We start from the raw sequence: 20,274 nt of genomic DNA, 5'->3' as shown, positions 1-20,274 counted from the left end.
CTAATGTAACATCACAGCTTCCTCCCACGGAGCTCTCTCCTATTCCGTGGACTGTTACAATCAAAACTAGACTTTGACAAGAAAAGTGATATATTTCTTTAAAAAAAAAAAAGATGCCTGTGTGACTGGAAAAAGGCGTGTGATGTATTAGTCATCTGCCCTCATTAAACCCAGTGGCCCAGACTCTCAGCTTCTTTGAGGCCCTGGACTTAGAATGATCTTTATCCTATGATCAAAAGATAAATTTCACATGAACCAGATGCTTTTCAATACCAGTAATCTCTCCTCCAAGAGATTCTGTGGAAAATGCTCATTTCACATCCTATCGGGAATTTGCTAGCTCCGTTTTGTAAAAAGTTGGCTCAGGAAATAAAGCACTTAACAATACACACTCAACAACGAAACACTTAATAACATGAACAACCATTAGTGCAAATCAAATTCTCTGTGTATCAGTTTCCTTGACTTTTGATTGGGGTACTTAACCTTAACCTCTCTGACCTGACAGAATAGAGGTAAAAGTGACTTTCAGTTTTGAAGGACAGACCAAGTAAAGTAGAAATAATAACAATAGTAAGTAATAAAAGAAGAATAATAAAAAATTTATTTTATTCAGCACCTATATATTAGGTTCTATGCTAATAATTACTTACATTGTCTTACAAAATTCATAGAATTAGTCTGAAGGTCAGTATTACTATCATTTCAGATGAATAGAGTCAGGGAGTTGTTTGCCGGGTCATGAAACCAGTAAGTGAGAGCAGTGGTTGCATCGTGCAGCTCCAACCTCCTGGCAGTGGCTCAGGGTGGTTGAGGACATTGATGCTGTATCCAGTTGTGGCCACAAAGAGTGTCAGGTTCGATTAGCAATGTCTGCCATGGGGATTCGGGGGGGTGCAGCACATACGCTGCATGTTTGTCTCTTGTATCACATTGTCTCAAAGTGATACAAGTTAGGGAGGAAAAAAATGCCTCCTCCATTCAAGTATATTTTGGTAATGTATCACACAGCCTAAGGGCCCTGTGCCCAGCTATATTAAAAAGCCACATGGTTCCACAGTGTGCAGTGGCTGAGATACACCTGGACAGAATACTGGCTTCCCACAACAGTCATCCCACCAGCCAAGCAGCTCCCGACAGCTCCCGGCAGGAGCATCACCACATCACAACAAAGCACCTTTGCCCACAGGCTCGCAGGCCCATGACTGGCACTACCGGTTTCCCTGAAAACTGCACTGTCCTCAGCTCTGAGTCAGCCTTATTGTTTAAAGTGTGGGGAGTGAGGCTTATGTCCAGATATGGGACAATAATACGTGCTTTACACTTAGCTGCGAGCAATATTGAGGGTCACCATGATATCTAAGTTTTCAATTCTATCATGCTCTGACAAGTCCTCCTTGTACCCCTGTCCTCCAGGTTTGAATGCCTATTTATCCCTCACATAAATACCACTTCCTCTCAAGTCTTCTAGGACCAGCATCACCACCCGGCAGAGTAGGCCTGTTAACTCTTGTCACCCCAGCATCTAGAATCTAGAGCGTTGCCAATAAATATTTAACAATTGAAAGAATAAATTAAACAGTGCCGATACTTAAGAATTGGGGTGTAGTTAAACTACAGTGATTTTTGAGAGGTGCTTTCCCTGGGTCCACTCTCATGTGAAGCAACAGTCCAGCAGCAAAGCAAAGTAGACAAAGGGCTCTGTTTCCTGCTCTGGTGGGCTGGGGTCAGCAGGGAGGCGCCTGCTGTGCACAGTGTGCTGATCGCCCAGAGAAGTCAGATCTGTGGCTAATGAGCGGAGAGCCTAATTCATACTGAAAGTGTCATTTGTGTGTTTCTTTGCTGTTGGCTTGTACAAAAGTCACTGGTATCTCCCAATGGTCTCTGGAAAGCAGGTAACTGATGTAGTAAGTGGCTCACCAGTAATAGCTATGATGAGATATATTTTATAGCCAGAAAATGTTAACTAGTATAAAAGTCTACTGAAAATCAGGTCTTGTAGGTTACATCCACTGGATGCTTTGGGCGCAAGTAACCAAAAGCAAAACTCGAAGTGGCTTATACCATAGGTGGCTTATACCATAACAAGCTTTATCTCAAAAACAAAAGGTCTTCTTCACAGTCACTGAAAGATTGGTTCATTCAGCAACTCAGTCACATCTTGAAAGAATACTTTGCTATCCTCTGTGAGTTAGCTCTGTCCTCAAGGTAGCTCCCTCCTGGTTGTGACAAGACTGCTGCATGTCCAAGCCGTATGTGGTAACGAGTAAGGAAACCTTCCCTCAAAGCCACCAGCATCCTTCTCCTCACATCACGCTAGCTAGAATTGAGTTAGTGTCCACCCTATCAAATTGCTGTAAGAGAAATAGGATTGCTAAAACTTGCTTAGGAAATTAGGATTTACTCCTAAATTGAGGATAAGGTCGACCTTCCTTGGGGAGTCATGAACGAGGGAACCTGGACAAAATCAGGATTCTCTTAATATGGAGGAGGAGAAAGGGACTTGACTCTTAAACAGGCAACCAACAGCATCTGCTACATATGCTTGGTGGAGGTGCCTCGTCCATGTTTCTGTATTACCTTCCATAGCAGCAAATGAAAGTGCCTCATATTCTTATGGCCTTAATTTGGTGATGATGGCAACTTTTCATACTAAATTTAGTAAAGACAACACATAAAAAAATCAAATCAGATAACAGATAATTCTCTATTACTTGACTTTACCAGTGCAATCCAAGTCCCCATTCCCAAATTAAGACAGTTTATTGACTAGAAAGGCTTAGGTCATTCCACTAGGAGGGGATATTTCCTTGGGATAAGAAAGTGAGAAGAAGCAGCCTTGGATTGCACAGGGGGGAAAGCTCCCCAAGAATAGGAAATGTCATATGCAAATGTCCTAAGGCCAAACACCCGAGAGTGCTGGAATGATTGGCACTCAGGAGCAGAAAGAGAATGGAGGAGGTAAGGTGGGGATGAGGGCAGCAAAGGGCCATTCAGGGCCTTGTAGGTCCTGTTGAGGAGTTGGGGCGTTCATTCTAAGTGCAGCGGGAAACCACTGAAGGATGAAATAGGATCTACAACTACAAAATGACACCAATAATCCTATGCACGATTGTTTTATACACTGGAAAGAATAACTCCATTTAATGTAGGCTATATACATTAGAGAAGCTGCTTACCAAGTCCCAACTTAGCAGACAGTTGCCAGAAATTCAACTTCATTACCTTACATGCAAAGTCGACCTTTAGCTCTAGTTGGTGGACACTTGTTTATGGACAGGGTAACCCAGTGGAAGGACTTATTCTGGAGCAACTCCTGAGAAACATTTTAAATTAAAGATAGTGCCTCTGAAGAGAAAGGAACCCTCCTATCCCTGGTTTGGTGAGGCTGCTGCTCATTTCCATAGTTGTTCACTCGTCTCTCTTCTCACTGACTTAGAACCTAGAAGGGGGTGCTGCCAGAAAAGGCATGGGTGAGCACACCTCCCCACACGGTCAGCCAGTTCTCTGTTCAGGCACATGTGTTCGCTGGGTCTGGGGCGCATGCCTGACGACTCACCCCGTGATGGAAGCTGCTCGCTCAGTTGCCATGACCGTTCACGCTTCAGGGTGCACCATTCTTGTGTTCCAGAGCTCTCTTGTTCCCTTAGCAGCTCCTTGACAAAAGTTTCTTGTCAGTTTATTTTTCAACAATCTTTGAGCGCCTATGCCTATGTGGGGGCAAATGTATTACAGGGCATTGAAGAACAGGGTTTGAGCAGGGTTAGTATGAAGTTATGGGGAACTCAGAGGAGTGAGCCTGGATAGGCTTCCTGGAGGAGGTGGCATTAGGGCTAAGACTTCTCCTTCTGGCTTCTGTGAGGAAGGTAGGTAAGAGAGTGGAAAGGGGTGACCAAGCACAGTGATTCAGAGTCTGCCACAGGAGCCTGAGGAGAGGGCAAGCATGTCTGGACTGATAGGGCCCATCAGGTACATAGGAAGAGTTGGCTGAAAACCAGATATTCAGGAAATAGAGTGGTGGTGAGGGCGACTTGGGGAATGATAGGATGTAGGGACAGAATTGAGAAAATTCCAAGAGTTTTCAGCCAACCCCATCTCATTCTTAAGAGGTAGTTGTCAAGCTGAAACACAAAGGTTGCCAGAGTTCTTAATAAGATCCTGCCCGGGGTCCATTCCCCTTTTCCATGACCTTGTTTTGGAACACTGCTGAAGAAGAAGTGGCGTTGTGTGAGGTCTTCAGAATAAAGCTCTGAGAAGTTTTCTTGCTTCTGTTTACAGAACATTTTTTAAATACTTCTGGGTAAATGCAAATTATTACAATTCACTATACCTATTTCCCATCAATGGCAGGCAGTCTTCTAAGTATGGTGAATGTCAAAATTGGAATTATTTTCCTGAATATTGTTTCTTTTCTCTTTTCATTATGAAGTATATTCGGTGCTCTTCGAACTGGTGCTTATATGGTGTACATTTTGATGACCAAGGGCCTGAAGCAGTCAGTCTGTGACCAGAGTTTTTACAATGGACCTGTCAGCAAGTTCTGGGCTTATGCATTTGTGCTAAGCAAAGCACCCGAGCTAGGTGAGTGTCTTCTCTTCTGTTTCCATCTCCCGTTCCCCACTTTGTAGTTACACACTCACAGTATTTAGTTAAAATGCACAAAGAAACAAACAACTTGAAGGTCCTGTTCTGTTGCTTGCATGAAAGTTACAATTGATGAGTCTGAGGCCTTGGTGAACTTCCACTCTCTTTTTCTCTCTCCCCTCCTTGCCTCCTTTTTTTTTAGATAATTATTTTTTATTGAAGGGTAGTTGACGCACAGTATTACACTACATTAGTTTCATGTGTACAACACAGTGATAAAACATTTATATACATAATTCTAGGTTCCAGCTATCACCCTACCAAGCTGTTAAAATATCTTGACTATATTCCTTATGCTATACATTACATCCCGGTTACTTATTTATTTTACCATTGGAAGTCTGTCTTTTTTTTTTTTTGTGAGGGCATCTCTCATATTTATTGATCAAATGGTTGTTAACAACAATAAAGTTCCGTATAGGGGAGTCAATGCTCAGTGCACAATCATCAATCCACCCCAAGCCTAATTTTCGTCAGTCTCCAATCTTCTGAGGCATAACAAACAAGTTCTTACATGGAGAACAAATTCTTACATAATGAATAAGTTACATAGTGAACAGTACAAGGGCAGTCATCACAGAAACTTTCGGTTTTGCTCATGCATTATGAACTATAAACAGTCAGTTCAAATATGAATACTCATTTGGTTTTTATACTTGATTTATATGTGGATACCACATTTCTCTCTTTATTATTATTATTTTTAATAAAATGCTGAGGTGGTAGGTAGATACAAGATAAAGGTAGAAAACATAGTTTAGTGTTGTAAGAGAGCAAATGTAGATGATCAGGTGTGTGCCTGTAGACTATGTGTTAATCCAAGCTAGACAAGGGCAATAAAACATCCACGTATGCAGAAGATTTCTCTCAGAATGGGGGTCCTTGCCTCCTTTTAAATAGCTATACGTTGTGCCTATGAAGAGCAAAATTGTTTACATAGAACATGCAGATTTCCAAGCACAACTCAAAATAGCCTTCCAGGGGCTTATAAAATTTACATAGCCCTTTCTCTCAGGCCTATTAACAGCTCAGCTAACATTAGAATATGGGGGAAAATAACATAGCCATTTCCCAGTTCCGTAGCAAAGCATATTTCCATCTCTGGAGTTAGGATTCAGACTAGGAAATTAAGCTTTTCATTCGGGTATCCTCATGTTCTCATTAACAAGTATTAAGAGTTGATGTCTAGTGTTGTGTAATTTGGGGCCTTGGAGAAGAGGAATGTAATTCACCTTCTAGAACTTAATCCAAAATACTGGCTTATATGTGTAGATTCCTAAGGATTTTATTTCAACTCTTAATGGTTTTAAATATAAGTGTGGCATAGATTAGCAGAAATAGTGAAAAATTAGGTGGCAAGGATTTGACATGGGCACAGTCCCCTAGAAAATACCTCTATTGCCGGAGAAAGGGATCCACTGGTGACAGTAAAGCTCTGAGCTTATCCATGAGCAGTGCTGGCCTTCATCTTGCAAACTGGCATAGATCCTTAGGGAACACCTATCCATCCTCTGGTAAAAATTAAGAATTATATTATTCTTAATGATTCTTAATCAGTACAATTAATTACATCTTTATTTGGAGTTAAAAATTATATTATTTAGTTCAAAATACTTAATTATAGATTGTGTTCTGTCTCCTATTTCTTCTAAAAAGGGGTTTAGGGGTTGTAAGTTCATTATAAGCCACCTGCAAGGTAAGCCATCAATAGTCTTTCCATAATGTGCCCCTTAGTTCATGTCCTATGTCTGTGCACAAAGGATATGAGGTCTCCAATGTGTCAGCAACCTATCCATTTCTCACTAGGTGCTACACAGCTGCTGCCTGCAAAGAGCTGGCAATTGGTATGAACTGTTGGTTTAACCATTGTGTCCCCAAGTCAAAGATAAGGGAGGAACAGTGGAAGGAAACTTCTTCTGAAAACCTTCCTAAGAGGGGCCAGGGGTATGCAGACGGGTACTCTACATGGTCCAACATCACTACATCACTATTGTGCATGTGCACGCCTACACTAAGCCTTTGAAAAACAGTCTTAAAGTGAAATGCATTAGTGTGAATTTACTCATTCATTTATTTTATTTATATTAAGCACCCACCATGGGCCAGGCATTTAACAGGAGCTGAAATGGAATGGCTACTTCTTCTCAAAAAATTAATAATACAAATTTTATGAGCCAGGTCCCAAGAGGCTGTTTCATATTTGAATTGGGACCTCTGGTTACAAAATCTTAGGCCAGAGAAGTGCTTTTTAAACTCAGAGCTATAGACAATGCCTAAGTCTATAGATGTATTTTTAGGAATTTCAGAATTGTATGAAGATGACTTAATTTTGTGTTTTCATTTATAATAAAAGATTGTGTTGCAGATATATTTCATTTGAGATATATTTCATTCATAGTGATTCTTTTTTCACTTAGATTCATAGCTTTTCTAAGTCGTATTACTTTTTCTCAAACTGGAATTGATATGAGAATGTGAGTATGTATTCTTTCTCCTGGGGTATTGTGGTGTTTTCCTTTAAAATAAATTCATACATTATTAAAGTTAAAGAATTATTTAAGTTGACAAATGTCATGTTTCCCCGGCTTTTAATTTATTCTGTATAACAAGTATCCTTATTAATCCCCTCTATTGTTTTTGCTAAAGAATGGCCTACAGTTATATGAATACAGAATGCATAAAACACATGACTCCCCTACATGCCACCCCCAACACTTTTACAGTTTCCACCTTACTACTCTCTACAATTAAAAAAAAAAAATGGTGCCTTTATGCTTCTGGCCCTTAAGCCTCAAATTGCAAAGGAGCAACCTCAGCCTTCGTTTCTAGAACTGCCTTTTCCCTACAAGGGCTACTTGTCAGTGCTCTGAGTTATATCCAGTTGTATTGGGGCACTTAAAAATTAAAATAGTTTCTTCTATCTTTTGAAGGAATCATTTATTGAAGAACCATCCCAGCCTATCCATAGAGGCCGTTTTCCTTCAGAGACATGAGTAGACCTGTGCTGTCTGTCTTCCTGACTTATATTCCAGATTGAAATTGAGTTTAAGATGCAGACAGTTAGGATTCCTAAGCAAGAACCATCAGTGCAAGACTCAGAGGCATTTGTCAAAGCTCTCATCCTCTGTTTTGTTAGGGTGATGGTCCTGATGATGTTAATTAATCATCTGTCATCAGATGATTTCATCTAGGCCCAAACAGGCCACTCTCTACAGTCGCAGTGCAGACTTTATAACTGACACAATTTGTCCCTCTTGAGCCCAGAAGGAGCTGTGCTCTTGCCCCTTATGTCACTGGATGGATAATCCCTTTCCTTGGAGAAGCCTTATTCACAGTAGTTTGTGGGTTGGCTGTCAACTAATCCATTTCTTCACAAGTAAAACATGAGATTGAAGTGTCGACAAGGGGCTGAAGGGCAGAAAAAAATAAAATCCTAACTTGACAAATTTCTTTAATGAGGCTACTCAGTAACACAAATAATTCATGCAGTTTCAGATTCAGTATACAGATATTTTCATGGTCTTTTACAATTTTAAAATGTGACTGTTGTTCTTTCAAATATTCTGGAGCTCATTTGGCACCGGCCTTCCCAAGGTAAACTGCTGAATCAAGATAGACCCAGAAATCAGTGCCAGTGGAGAGTGTGGGATAGGCAGACCCTAGCCCTAATTTAGTGAACATACTTGCTTGATGTCTTTTTGTTCATTTTGGAAGCTAAATTCCTTCCCAGTTTTTGCTTTTAAAGAAAGAGTATCCATTTGGATTACTTAGAACTTTCCTATTTTTAGGTCCCAAGTTCTGCTTCTTAATTCTAAGATTCTAGACTCCCTTATGTGCAGCAGAAAGAAATGGTCTTATGAGAAAGAATAGTTGTTCCATATTCAGTACTGAAATTTTTATTCCCCCCCTGCCGGCAAAACCCACATGCTTGGAGTTTCACTAACTTTTTAATTGTGGCAAAATATACATAACATAAAATGTACCATTTCTAAGTATACAGGGCTGTGGCATTAAGCATATTTGCATTGCTATGCAGTCATCACCACCGTCCTCTCCAGCACTTTCTCATCTTCTCAGCAGAAACTCTCTACCCATCAAACACTTAACTCCCAGTCTCCCCTTCACAAAAGTCTTTAGCAGAAAACAGTGAGCTTTTTCTAGTGAATTATAGGGTTACAATGTACTAGAACAAGTGAGAAGAGAGCCACCAACCTGCTTTGTGTGCCAAAATCTTTGAGCACCTACTGTTTGAATTTATCAAAACCTGATGAGATGGGTTTTGTTAAAACTTGAAAACATCTGTTCCGAGTCTAGGTCCTTGTTCAGTTGAGCTTGTCATTATTTTTGAAACTGACTCAGCAGAGCTCCAACTAACTCTGCAGAGGGGCGCAGCCATCCGTGATAAACCACACACACAGTGGGCTGTCTGCCTTTTGGCGGCTGGAGGCACCCTGGGGATTTGAAAATGCTGATCGACTTCTCCATGGCTGCACAGAGACCGACACATGGGCAGAAAGGTACAGTTCAGGAGGGACACTGAGGTAGGAAAACACCAGGCCCCACCTGTAAGCGAGTTCTTGTAAGACAGCATGAGCCAGGGATAGCTAGAGTATGTGACGTGAAACATTCAAGAGTCAGAAGTCCCAGTGCTTACACTTGGCCGACATCCTGTCCGTAATGCCAGCTGAACCTTTGGCCAAGAACGATTGGTTGGCCAACATCCCACACACAGTTCCTATCTTTAGTTTGCATTTTTAGGTTACTGTAGCTTTTGGCAGGACTGTAAATACAGTATCTTGGCATGATTGGCTCATGACAAATCAAGTGTGATACTTTGTGGTTTCTGCAGAGGAAAAATAATTCCTAACAGCCAGAGTGACATGACTGACCCATCTCAGCTGCAATATCAAAAGAACCGTGGGAAGTCTTGGGGGCCCTTCTGGAGCTCCACCCATTTCCCCTCACACCAAAGAAACTGACATTCTCCGGGTCCGTGGTCCCCCTCGCGACTCTAACCTTGACACTGCACTGGAGTGACAGTCCAGAGAGGTTCCAGGGCCATTACTGGAAGATACTGATCTTCATTACTCCATCTACCATCCTGCATGTCTATTCCGAAAAAAATTAAGTAAATTCAAATTAATTTGGTTTTGAAGATTTCATGATATGTCCCTTGCCCCCACTTGCCCATAGTAAGTGGAAACGTATAGTGTGTCTCGAGGCTCATACCCCCACTCAGACAGGAATAACACAAAGCCAATCTCAGTTCTAAAATTGTGGGTTCCACTCCATTTAGTCCCTTCTAATGAGGTCTGACTTTTGTCCCACATTACTCTCCTCACACTGAAATTGTTCTTTAGACAGTAAAGTTTTAATATAAAAGTGATGATAGGATTAAAATTAAATCGAAAGAATTAAAAAGGATGAAATGCTTATTTATGGCAAATAACTTTTATTACAGTGTGTCTGAATATTGTATGGGACATTTTAGTTCATGCTTAGAGACTCATAAAAAACATCTCAATTATGAATGACTAAGTATTTTTTTAACATACAATTCTTGGGCTTTTATCTTATTTCTACTGTGAGCAAAGGTGGGCTGTAATTATTGTGTCTACATTATATTCTACAGAGGGGAGAGAAGCACAGAGTATCAATTACACAGCAATAGTGGATGTTTGACTGGCACACAAAAATAGCTAAGTTTAACACTAAGATGTCAACCCTGGTCTCCTGGCATCAGTTTTGTCCCTGAGGTATACAACTGAGAGTTACCGTCACCACTGATCATTATCAGTCTATCTGCCAGTTATAGGTGTAGTATGCCAGGCATCTCACAAGAAATAAAAGGACTTCAAATTTTATAATATGTTCATAAATACAGCTAATGGCAAGTTTCCTTTTCTGTTCCAAACAAATATGAAATAATAATGTTTAACAATTCAGCAGGGAAATAAACTAATAGCTCCTGCTGAATTAAACGGGGCACCCACCTCTGTTAGTCCAACCATGGCCATCAGAACCTTTAAAGTTTTTCCAAGGCCCAGCATTCTTTGACCTTAGTGCCAGATTTGTAGGGCTTCCATGAAGTGTGAAGGATAAGACAAGGATAAGTACTAATTCCCCTCGTGCTTAATTACATTTCACAATAAGAAGAGGGACCTCCCAGTTCCATCCAACAACACAGTGTCTCTTCCCCTTTTTCCGTACTTGTTAATGGAAATAGGGGTATTTGTTACTGGGCTTGCTCCTCACACAGTTTTGCATAAGTGTTCTGTAGTGTTATTTTTCAGAGTCCGTAAGGTAGCATCTATCTACCTGAGCATAATTCTAGCTAATACAAATTCCACACCTTAAGAACAGTGGTCATTTTCTTCAAAGGGATATTAGTAAAATTTGTGATAGATCCTGAGAAGCTTCTTCATAGGAAATTCCAAAAGAAAATGGGTGTCATTCTCAGTTTTTATCACTTGATTTGTTGGTATAAAATATTCTAATTACCATCTTCAGCACATATGATAGAAGATGACTCTTGTTCTCTTTTCTGTTTATTCCCTTTTGTTTAAATTTTAGTTTTCTGACTGCCGTATGTAAAGGCTTCACATTTTTTTGCAGGGAGCTTACAAAGATAAGTTTTTAAGGAATACCTTTGTCATCACCGCCCCCCAAAAATGGCTTTACTACTCTGAAGAGGCCTTTATTTTGCTAGTCACTTGAATTCTATACATGCCATCTGGCTTCCAAATGATATATCCTAAATGTATGGCTGAGTTAGAAATCAGGCAAAGTGGTTGCTGATGTCCCTCACAGATCAAAAATTTATTAAAATTTTGTGTAAAACATCTTTTTGAAAGTAACATCTATGGAGTGTTTACCATGTGCCAAGAGGGCATGTTGATTATTTAATCTTCATACAATTCCAAGCTACTGTTGTTACTGCCATTCTTATCCCCACTTTACTGATCAGGAAACGGAAAGATGGTGAGCATAAGTAACTTGCCCAGAGTCACAGAGCAGGTACACGTCAGTGCAGGATTCTAACCCGGTGCATCTCACTCTCAAGTACTAAATCAGGATGCTTACTTACCTCCTTGCAAAAATCATCACTGTGTCATGGCTGAGCGGTTCATGTCCATGCTTTCCCTTCTTTGTCTTTCAGGAGATACAATATTCATTATTTTGAGGAAGCAAAAGCTGATCTTCCTGCACTGGTACCACCACATCACTGTGCTCCTGTACTCCTGGTACTCCTACAAGGACATGGTTGCCGGGGGGGGTTGGTTCATGACTATGAACTATGGCGTGCACGCCGTGATGTACTCTTACTATGCCTTGCGAGCGGCAGGTTTCCGAGTGTCCCGGAAGTTTGCCATGTTCATCACCTTGTCCCAGATCACTCAGATGCTGGTGGGCTGTGTCATTAACTATCTGGTCTTCTCCTGGATGCAGCAGGACCAGTGTTACTCTCACTTTCAGAACATCTTCTGGTCCTCCCTCATGTACCTCAGCTACCTTGTGCTCTTCTGCCACTTCTTCTTTGAGGCCTACATCGGCAAGATGAGGAAAACCACAAAGGCTGAGTAGTGTTGGAACTGAGGAGGAAGCCATAGCTCAGGGTCATCAAGAAAAATAATAGACAAAAGAAAAATGGCACAAGGAATCACATATGGTGCAGCTACAACAAAACATATGAGCAAACACAAAACCCAAGGCAGCTTAGGGATAATTAGGTTGACTTGACCCAGTAAGTTTATGATCCTTTATGGGTGAGGACTCACTGAGTGCACCTCCATCTCCAAGGACTGCTGCTGGAAGACCCCGATCCCTCTTTATCTGACAACTCTAGGACACATGGGAAGGAAAGGGAGCCAGAGGCACAGAGAGAGAAATTGAAGGCAAACAAAGGCTATTAACACTAAACGGAAAGAAAAAATAGTTAAGTGTTACATTTCTCTAAGGATGAACGTTTACGTGAGAAACTGTGTGTGCGCGCACACACGATACTTCTAATCTTTTCTGACACTAAACTGGAGCCAACAGAGCAGATACCAGTGGAAGGGACACAGGACGTATACCTTGGACAGTAATGCTTTTGCAAAAATTAAAGCCTTTTTAAGAAGTGTTAAGCTGCAGCCCCATGAGAAAAGATGTCTTAATCACCTCTTATGAAACTGGATATAAACAACTATTACTTCCACTGAGAGAAAGGCGTATTTTCCCCTTCACCGCACAGCCTCAGGCTGGTGAATGTGCCAAACCAAAGGGGCACAATTTTTTTCCCCCAGGGTTCTTCCTGGGAGGATGGAAACAATGCAGCCAGTTCCTAAAGGTGTAGCTCCATCTCGGAGCAGCTCTGATAGATGAACTATGATTTCTGATCCTAAATGAGATAGGAAGCATTTTCCTTGGTTCAGTTGCTCCAGGCTTTTGAACAGAGTAAATACAGAATAGAAAAAATAAAATTCAAAAATTATTTTTAAAATGGATTCTGTGCTCCCTATACAAAAAGGTTCAGCCCAATACCATTCTGGAGCTTGGGAAAGGGAACTGTCAGAAAAGTGAGCCGGGAGATCAATACAATAGACAAACAGTATGTATACCCCTCCCTGAGTGAGTTCACACATACTCAAAACGTTCCAAATGCAACCCTGTGGTACAGTCCATGTTTTCTATATTTTTGTGAATTTCGAAAATCTGCAGGGCTCTTCCTGATGATTGGGTGAACACTGTGTTTCTACATCGTCTGCATTTGCTCCCTAAGCAATGTAGAGGTGTGTAAAGTGCCCTCTGCTGGTAAAGTGGAGATACTTCAACAAACACTTCATGGCAAGTTTGACTGGAACAGTTGACCACAAAGGGCCCTCTATAGACTTATCCTTCAAATTTTAAGTGATGTAAAATACTTGTCATATTTTTGGCCAAATCAGAAGATGTTCTGCCCGCTTCAAGTCAGCTTCAGAAATTTTTTAAAAGGGACTTTCACTCTGGAACTCAGAAAATCAATTTATTAAGAGCCATATTCTTTAAAAAAAAAAACTAGATAATATAATATTATCTGTAATATTTCAGTCCTTTACAAGCCAAATAAGTGTGTAAACATTCCTAGTATTTCAAAGAAGCAATTATGTAAAGTTGTTCAATGTGATATAATAGTATTCTAATTGGTTAGGTAGCTTAATGATTAGACACACTAGATGAAAAGATTAGTGGCTAGTACACTGAGTAGTTTATACACACGTAACTACACATATATGCACACAGATGTGGGGTACACTGGACATCAAAGCCCAAATGAATAGAAACACATTTTCTGGCTAGCAGGAAAAAAAAACTGTTGTTTATCTTTCTTCCTTTATTTGAGAGTGTACAGAAAAAGGGATTTTTTCAAATTATTTTTATATTATTTTAGCTTTAATTGTGCTGTCATTCATGAAACAGAGCTGCTCTGCTTCTCTGTCAGAGATGACAAGGGCTTTCTCAGCATCCTGCTTGTGTGTGGAATTTAAAAGAATAAAGTTTTATTCCATTCCATGTGAATGGTTTGAACAATGAACAAAGAATCCATGCAAACTAAGTAATGACTGATAGACCGGGTCGGGGGTAAAGGGGTGCCACAGAGGAAAGCTGTTACATCTGTGTTCAATAATTGTGAACAGTCTGTGATGTTTTGACACTGGTTCATAGATGAGAAACAACGGGAAGAATGTATTCTTTTTAGGGAAAAAATTGATACAAGCTATAACAGCTAACAGATTTTTAGGATGCAAATAATGTTATTTTGAGCTTTGAAAATACTTGATTCTGTGCAATAAGCTTTTTTTTCTTATAACAAAATGAGCAGAATAATTAAAATGGGGAAAAGGCCAAAAATCAGCTGACTTGAGTTTAATTGAAGGACCAGTTAGGGCTTATCTGGTTGATTTAATTATTAATCCATTGGTTCATCATTGATTCTTTATTGCAGGTTAGAATAAGGAAATGAACATAGACCATACTTGTGTTCACTTGTAAGATAATTTGGAACTTTGGTTTACAGGCTGAATGTCTAATAGTTCTTAAATTAGGTAAATATTTTTGAGGCATTTCCAACGTTTATCATGGAAGGAAAAAAAACCCCACACATTTGAAAAAACAAAATTCTGGCATTTCAGGTTCAGTACAATGTTTGTTAACATCTTAGCTTTAACTACTTAACAATATCAAGATATGAGGCTGAACCACTATCTCAAAGCAAATCTGAAACCTACCAGAGAATTGACTGCCACACAGATAATCCTGTCAGTTAACATTCCAGAAAAACTCAGGCAGGTATGTTTTTATAGCTGCCCCACTATGCTGCAATAGATTACCTTTCTGTTGAAGATTTAACACAGCATTCCAACTCTACTATGGCAAAAACATTCCTGGATTGAAAAAAAAAAAACAGAAAAAAAATCCTTCATTTCATATAGGAGTACATGCAAACAGATAAATGAGGCCTAAACAGCAATGCAAGTGTATGAGTTTGCAGTGAAAAGCATTCCAGTGAGAGATGCTGTATTCATAAATCGGGAGGCTTTATCTGCACCTTTTAGTTTTGCTAATGAAACAAGAGCAACTACTATATTATCCATAGTCAATGCCAGACCAAGTACCAAATTAACATCATGTACTGAAGTTACCATCTCAGCTAATTGGTTCCCATCGTGATCACACTCCCGTACAAAAGCAAGTGGGGAGGGAAAATGCGTAACAGGTTGCTTAAGAGGAAAGAAAGGATGGGTTATAGCCTCCTCACTTCACCTCTCTACTAACGTAGCTCTGGACTGAGTCAGAAACTTCATTTGTGAGGGGCTTTTGTAGAACTGAATAGAACAACCCTTCTAGGGAAAGGGAGCTTTTTCCCTAGAATTTTTTAAAAATCACATGTGGTGTCATGAGAAGATAAAACCTGTCACATCAGAGTAACAAAGCACCTGGAGTCAACTACACTGGAGTAGGATGTTCCAGAAGTCTGGCCTCATTCCCAGACTGCTGAATTTACCTGTGAGAGAGAACACGCTTGGGTTGCTATCTTGTCTTTATTTGACTAAAAGAGCCTTTCGCCAGAGTCTGTATGTGTCACAAAACTAAGTCACCTCCAGCACATTGTGAGGGCTTTTTTCTGGCTTGGTCAATGATTCCTTAACACAGTTGCCTTGGTTCCGGAGAGCGGTTAGCGTGGAGGAGGTCAGCTAGGCTTTGCCTCGCACAGTTCAGGGCTCGAGTCATATGTGCATGGTCCATGACTGTCTCTTCTAGGCACTTACTTCCCTGAAAAAGTTTCCAACCTAAAAAGGACAGTTGGGTGACTATTTCATGATGAAGGTTCAGAACTTTCCATTAGTCCAGTCTTTTTTGTTTTTGATGATACTTTGCCATCAGTTTGGGATGGTGGTAGAGCACTGTGAGTCACTGTGCCCTGTGGCTTTCTCCAGTTGTTCTTGGGGCCCTTCTATGTTTATATGCAAGACCTCATTCTTTGTGCCTCAGACCCATTACCATCAAGAAGAGATTTTGCTAAGAATATACTACAGGGTTTGGCCTGTAGGATACACATGTTAACATGAGAGCTGATAAAGCAACGTACTCCCTTTTCGCTGACAATCAGTATGAAGTGTTAGGTCCCAGTTTTCCAGTGAACCAACGGCCTCTATACTGGTACCTGATAACTTAAGCAAAACAAGCATCAGTGTAGTTCCAGCACTTTCTTGAGAGCCAGTCGTGACAGACTGTAACTATGAGCACCTGTAGCTAAAGAGGCTGGGTAATTGCACCTGTGCAGAGCCTAGAATCCTGGTGAGTTATTCAGTTACTCTCCTCATCTATAGAAAGGGGGGACTAATCCTCAGGATTCTCTTCCTCCTGAATTACACTTTCTTAAAAGAGTAAAACAAGTTGTTCTAGCACTAAAGAGACAGTGGGAGCATCCCCGTGTATAGGTTTGGGGGGCTCTCAATAAGGGCGTCTTGATTTTACATTGGGCAGGCTAAAGTCTTGGAACCAGATACACGTCACTGGAAAGCCAAACTCAAATCTGCATTTCAGTAAACTCCTGATACAACTGGTTAAGTTAAAAAAAAAAAACTGGGCCCATAAATCAGGGTCTAGCCTTATTTTGAACCCATTTTGGCCAGGATTGAGGGATTCTAACTCATGGTATTGAATACTGTTATTTTCCACTGCATGGTGGCACTTGAGGCTGCTTCTCCCAGTGGACACAAGTCAAGAACACTCCAGAAGTAGCCTAATGGTGCGGCCCATGCACATCTGTTTCAGTCTGGGCGTGTTCAGGCAGGAGTTTGTGCCTCTCTTGGGAACTGCTGGAAGATTCAGCCTTTTAGGGCCCCCAGAGCCTACGTTCAGGTAGAAGCCCACCCACGTAAGCCTCAGCAAATCACAGCAGTGTTGGAATTGTTACTTCAAGTGCTTATTTCACATTAAAAGAAATATTTTTTCCTGGTATATTAAAAATAAAGTAACTTTTGATTTAAAACCAACCTATGTTTTTGGTTTTCTTTTTTATCTCTTGTTCTGGGAAGTTGGGGGGGGGGCATCCAGAATCTGTAGGGCCACTCAGTCCCAGAAAGGCTGTTCCACACTTGACACCAATGTACGCAAGGAACGTAGGGAGGTTCCAGTTCTCGAGCGGAGCCTGAACTGATGTAGTCCCCAAACACTACTGACCCAAATCCCCAAGATGTCCAGCCCTTCGATGGTGTTTCATGGGTGTAACATTGGACAGTTCACATGTTTTCCAGACCTATTAGCTCACCAGAGGTGTCCACATGGGGAAGAAAGTCAAAGTTGGATCCCCATTTTACAGATGAGGAAAGTTTGCTCCTTAGATGAAGTGTCATAGAAGTAGAAGGAATGAGATTTGAACATAATCTCAACTTCAGTTTCATCGTGGCCATTCAAACCTTTTGAGGAGAAGTAGAATATAAATGAATAAAATTCCAATACTCAGCAATGAACTAGGAAACACTTTACCATGTCATCAGAGTACTTAAGGGCAAAATATATTTTGCAGAAAATACTAGAAAACACAGCACCTCCTTCTAGGGAAGGTACTTAGATACCTGCCAGCTGTTAGCAAGGGTGGTCCCAAGTCGTCTGTCCCCTGCTCCTAAAATCCGGCCTTGAACTCCTGGTGTTCCTGGATGTTCTCATGTATCCTTTTTAGGTTAAATTGTTAAAGGCATTCTTCATGGCCTTGGGGCATCCATGCTATGTGGACATAGCATTTATATTTAAAATGACAGCATTTATATTTAAAGCCAAGAACGTGCTCTTTGTGGAGGTTTTCCACAGTCAGATTACTATGAATATGCCTCTTTTCACATCATCTCAAAACAAATTAAGATGGAATTTTCTATTCCTTTTGTAATCTATTTAATGTATATTCTCAACTCAGGACACAATGGAGGCAAAGAAGCCCATACTGAACACAAAGTATTTTTATTCACCAAAAGAAAAACAGATGCAGAAGCAAACAGTGTCTGTTTTTCAGAGCTGTCTCAGCCAGTACGAATGACGGTGCCATCATGGAGCTTCTAGGAATGGCTTCATAAAGTGTAAGCTTCAGGAATGAAGAAAGCAAGCATCACAACATACATACTTTTTACCACTGCCTAGTTAACGAGAACTACTTACATAGCTTCAAGACGAAGAGGTACTATAGCAGCTTCCTAGGAATTAAAAAGTACGAACGGCATCAGAATATCAATATTTCAGCAACATGAGCACTCTTGGCTGTTGTTTTTCAAAAAGAGCGAAATTAATTGGAGCCACAGTGAGTGTCCTAAATCAATGCTCAGAACACTTAAACAAAACTAAAAGGCCTCCCTGCTGGCTGTTCTGTAGCTAACGGATTGATCTCCAGCCCGGGTAGGTCTTTAGCAGGGTCTCAGATGCCTCTCCCGAGACCAAAGGGGAAGGTCCTGCTGAGAAGTAGTGGGGACCACAGGGGTTTCCATGGGGCTGGGGGTGGGCACTACACAGAGTATCTCCCCACCCATGAAACTGGACACACACCTACAATTTGCATGTAGGCCCTAGGCCTCAGTCCGTGATGTCCTGCGGCATCATATATGGATCAATAAAAGACTCCAGGCAAGGCAAGAAGCTCTGGGTCAGGAAAAAATCAGATCCTACTGATCTAAAAGGGACTGCTATCTAATTCACTCTCAATATATGCTGTAACTTCCCATTTTCTCCTGCTTTTCATTGTTCTTCATCTATATAATAGTTAAAGGAAGTAGCCATTGGTGTTTCACCTTATTTATACATGCCTTATAGGGCATGTATTTATGCAGAAAAGATCAGACACATACACACTGTGCAAACAGTGCTGCAGCCTAAGGGTTAATTAAGATCAGGTGACAGCCGCTTCCTGACACAGCCCTTGCATCTCACTACTGGATTCTGCAATCTGGTATTTCAGGCCCCCAGGGTAAAAACTGTTACACTCGGGGATTTCCTACACTGCTTCCTTTTCTACCGACTACACTAATTCCTTTCAGACTAGAGGGGAAAACTGCCCTCCTGGGTGTTTCTCTGCTATTTTATTTATGAAAACTCCAATGGGTGTTTCTTAAGGCAGCCGATATCTCCATGAAGAGAAGACAAGCAGTGTTTGCCATTCCTGCATCGACCACGGCTCATAGTGATATGTGAGCTTCTATAAAATGCCAGAGCATTTTTGCAAAACAAGCACTTGGTCTTCAAATTAGCAGCAGTTCTAATATCAACTTACTTTTAGAATAATTAAATCAATGCACTTTAAATAGACTTGGCGAGCTTCCAAACTGACTTAGGTGGTCCTGCCAACTCATTTGTTCAATTACATGTAGCCCAAATTTCCCTGTGCCCCACCAGCCTGTAGAGGTAAATTGCTGGTTTGTAGCTCCCACTGAAGGAAGACCTCTCACTTCCTGCCAAGTTCCTTGCATCTAATTCTGGAAATTGCCAAGGGGTGTCTCACAGCCTCATCAGACATTTCTGTTATGTGGTCACCTCACCCCACCTGCTCTGCCCCCACCCTCCATCCCCACCAAGCCCAGCTTCTCCTGCATCTCTCCACTGGGCCCTGAAATCTCTCTTTGTGCAGGGCCAGCTCAGCAGGCGCCACCACCTACCTCTCTGCAAGGCAGAGCTCTCTTCTGTGGAGGGGCAAGGTCCCTTATTAGATGTTCTGTATGAGAAAGCTGGCCCCCTTCTCTACTCAGGAGCCAGACATGCATCCAGGCAGCCAGGGGACTGACTGGGGAATGAGCCATCTCACTGCATCAGAATGTCTCTTCCATCCCCTGCGCTGGACAAAGCTTTCCCTGGAGTTAAACTCAATGGACCCAGTTTCTTCTTGCACTTGCATAAGTACTCTTTCTGTAGGGTCCTCAACCCCACAATAAATGGATCCCTGCGGCCACCACATCTGCTCCCCAGACTTGCCCAGACACATCTGCACCTAGCAAAGGACATAGGTGGAGTTCTTTTTCTAGAACCCCCCCAGCTCTCCTGCAGACTCCCCATTACCTGCCCACCACCATAGGTCCAGACATCTCTGAAACTCACTTAAATTCAGCCAGGCACCCTGCCACCAGCATAAAT

General features: G+C 41.2%; 1 protein-coding gene across 3 annotated transcripts in view; it reads left to right on the top strand.

Annotated features, from left to right (window-relative positions):
* The window catches only part of ELOVL6 (ELOVL fatty acid elongase 6), a 134,917-nt gene extending 117,761 nt beyond the window's left edge, over positions 1-17,156 (top strand). For all 3 annotated transcript variants that reach the window (XM_057502528.1, XM_036920866.2, XM_036920867.2), the window contains 2 exons: positions 4,430-4,581; positions 11,804-17,156. In XM_057502528.1, coding sequence (XP_057358511.1) covers positions 4,430-4,581; positions 11,804-12,228 — 577 coding nt within the window. In that variant the 3' untranslated portion in view covers positions 12,229-17,156. The remainder of the gene's footprint in view (positions 1-4,429; positions 4,582-11,803) is intronic.
* Positions 17,157-20,274: the final 3,118 nt, after the last annotated feature.

This window comes from Manis pentadactyla, chromosome 5 (genome assembly GCF_030020395.1).
Source record: "Manis pentadactyla isolate mManPen7 chromosome 5, mManPen7.hap1, whole genome shotgun sequence".
Classification (NCBI taxonomy): Eukaryota; Metazoa; Chordata; class Mammalia; order Pholidota; family Manidae; genus Manis; species Manis pentadactyla.
This window is presented reverse-complemented; position numbering and strand designations above follow the sequence as displayed.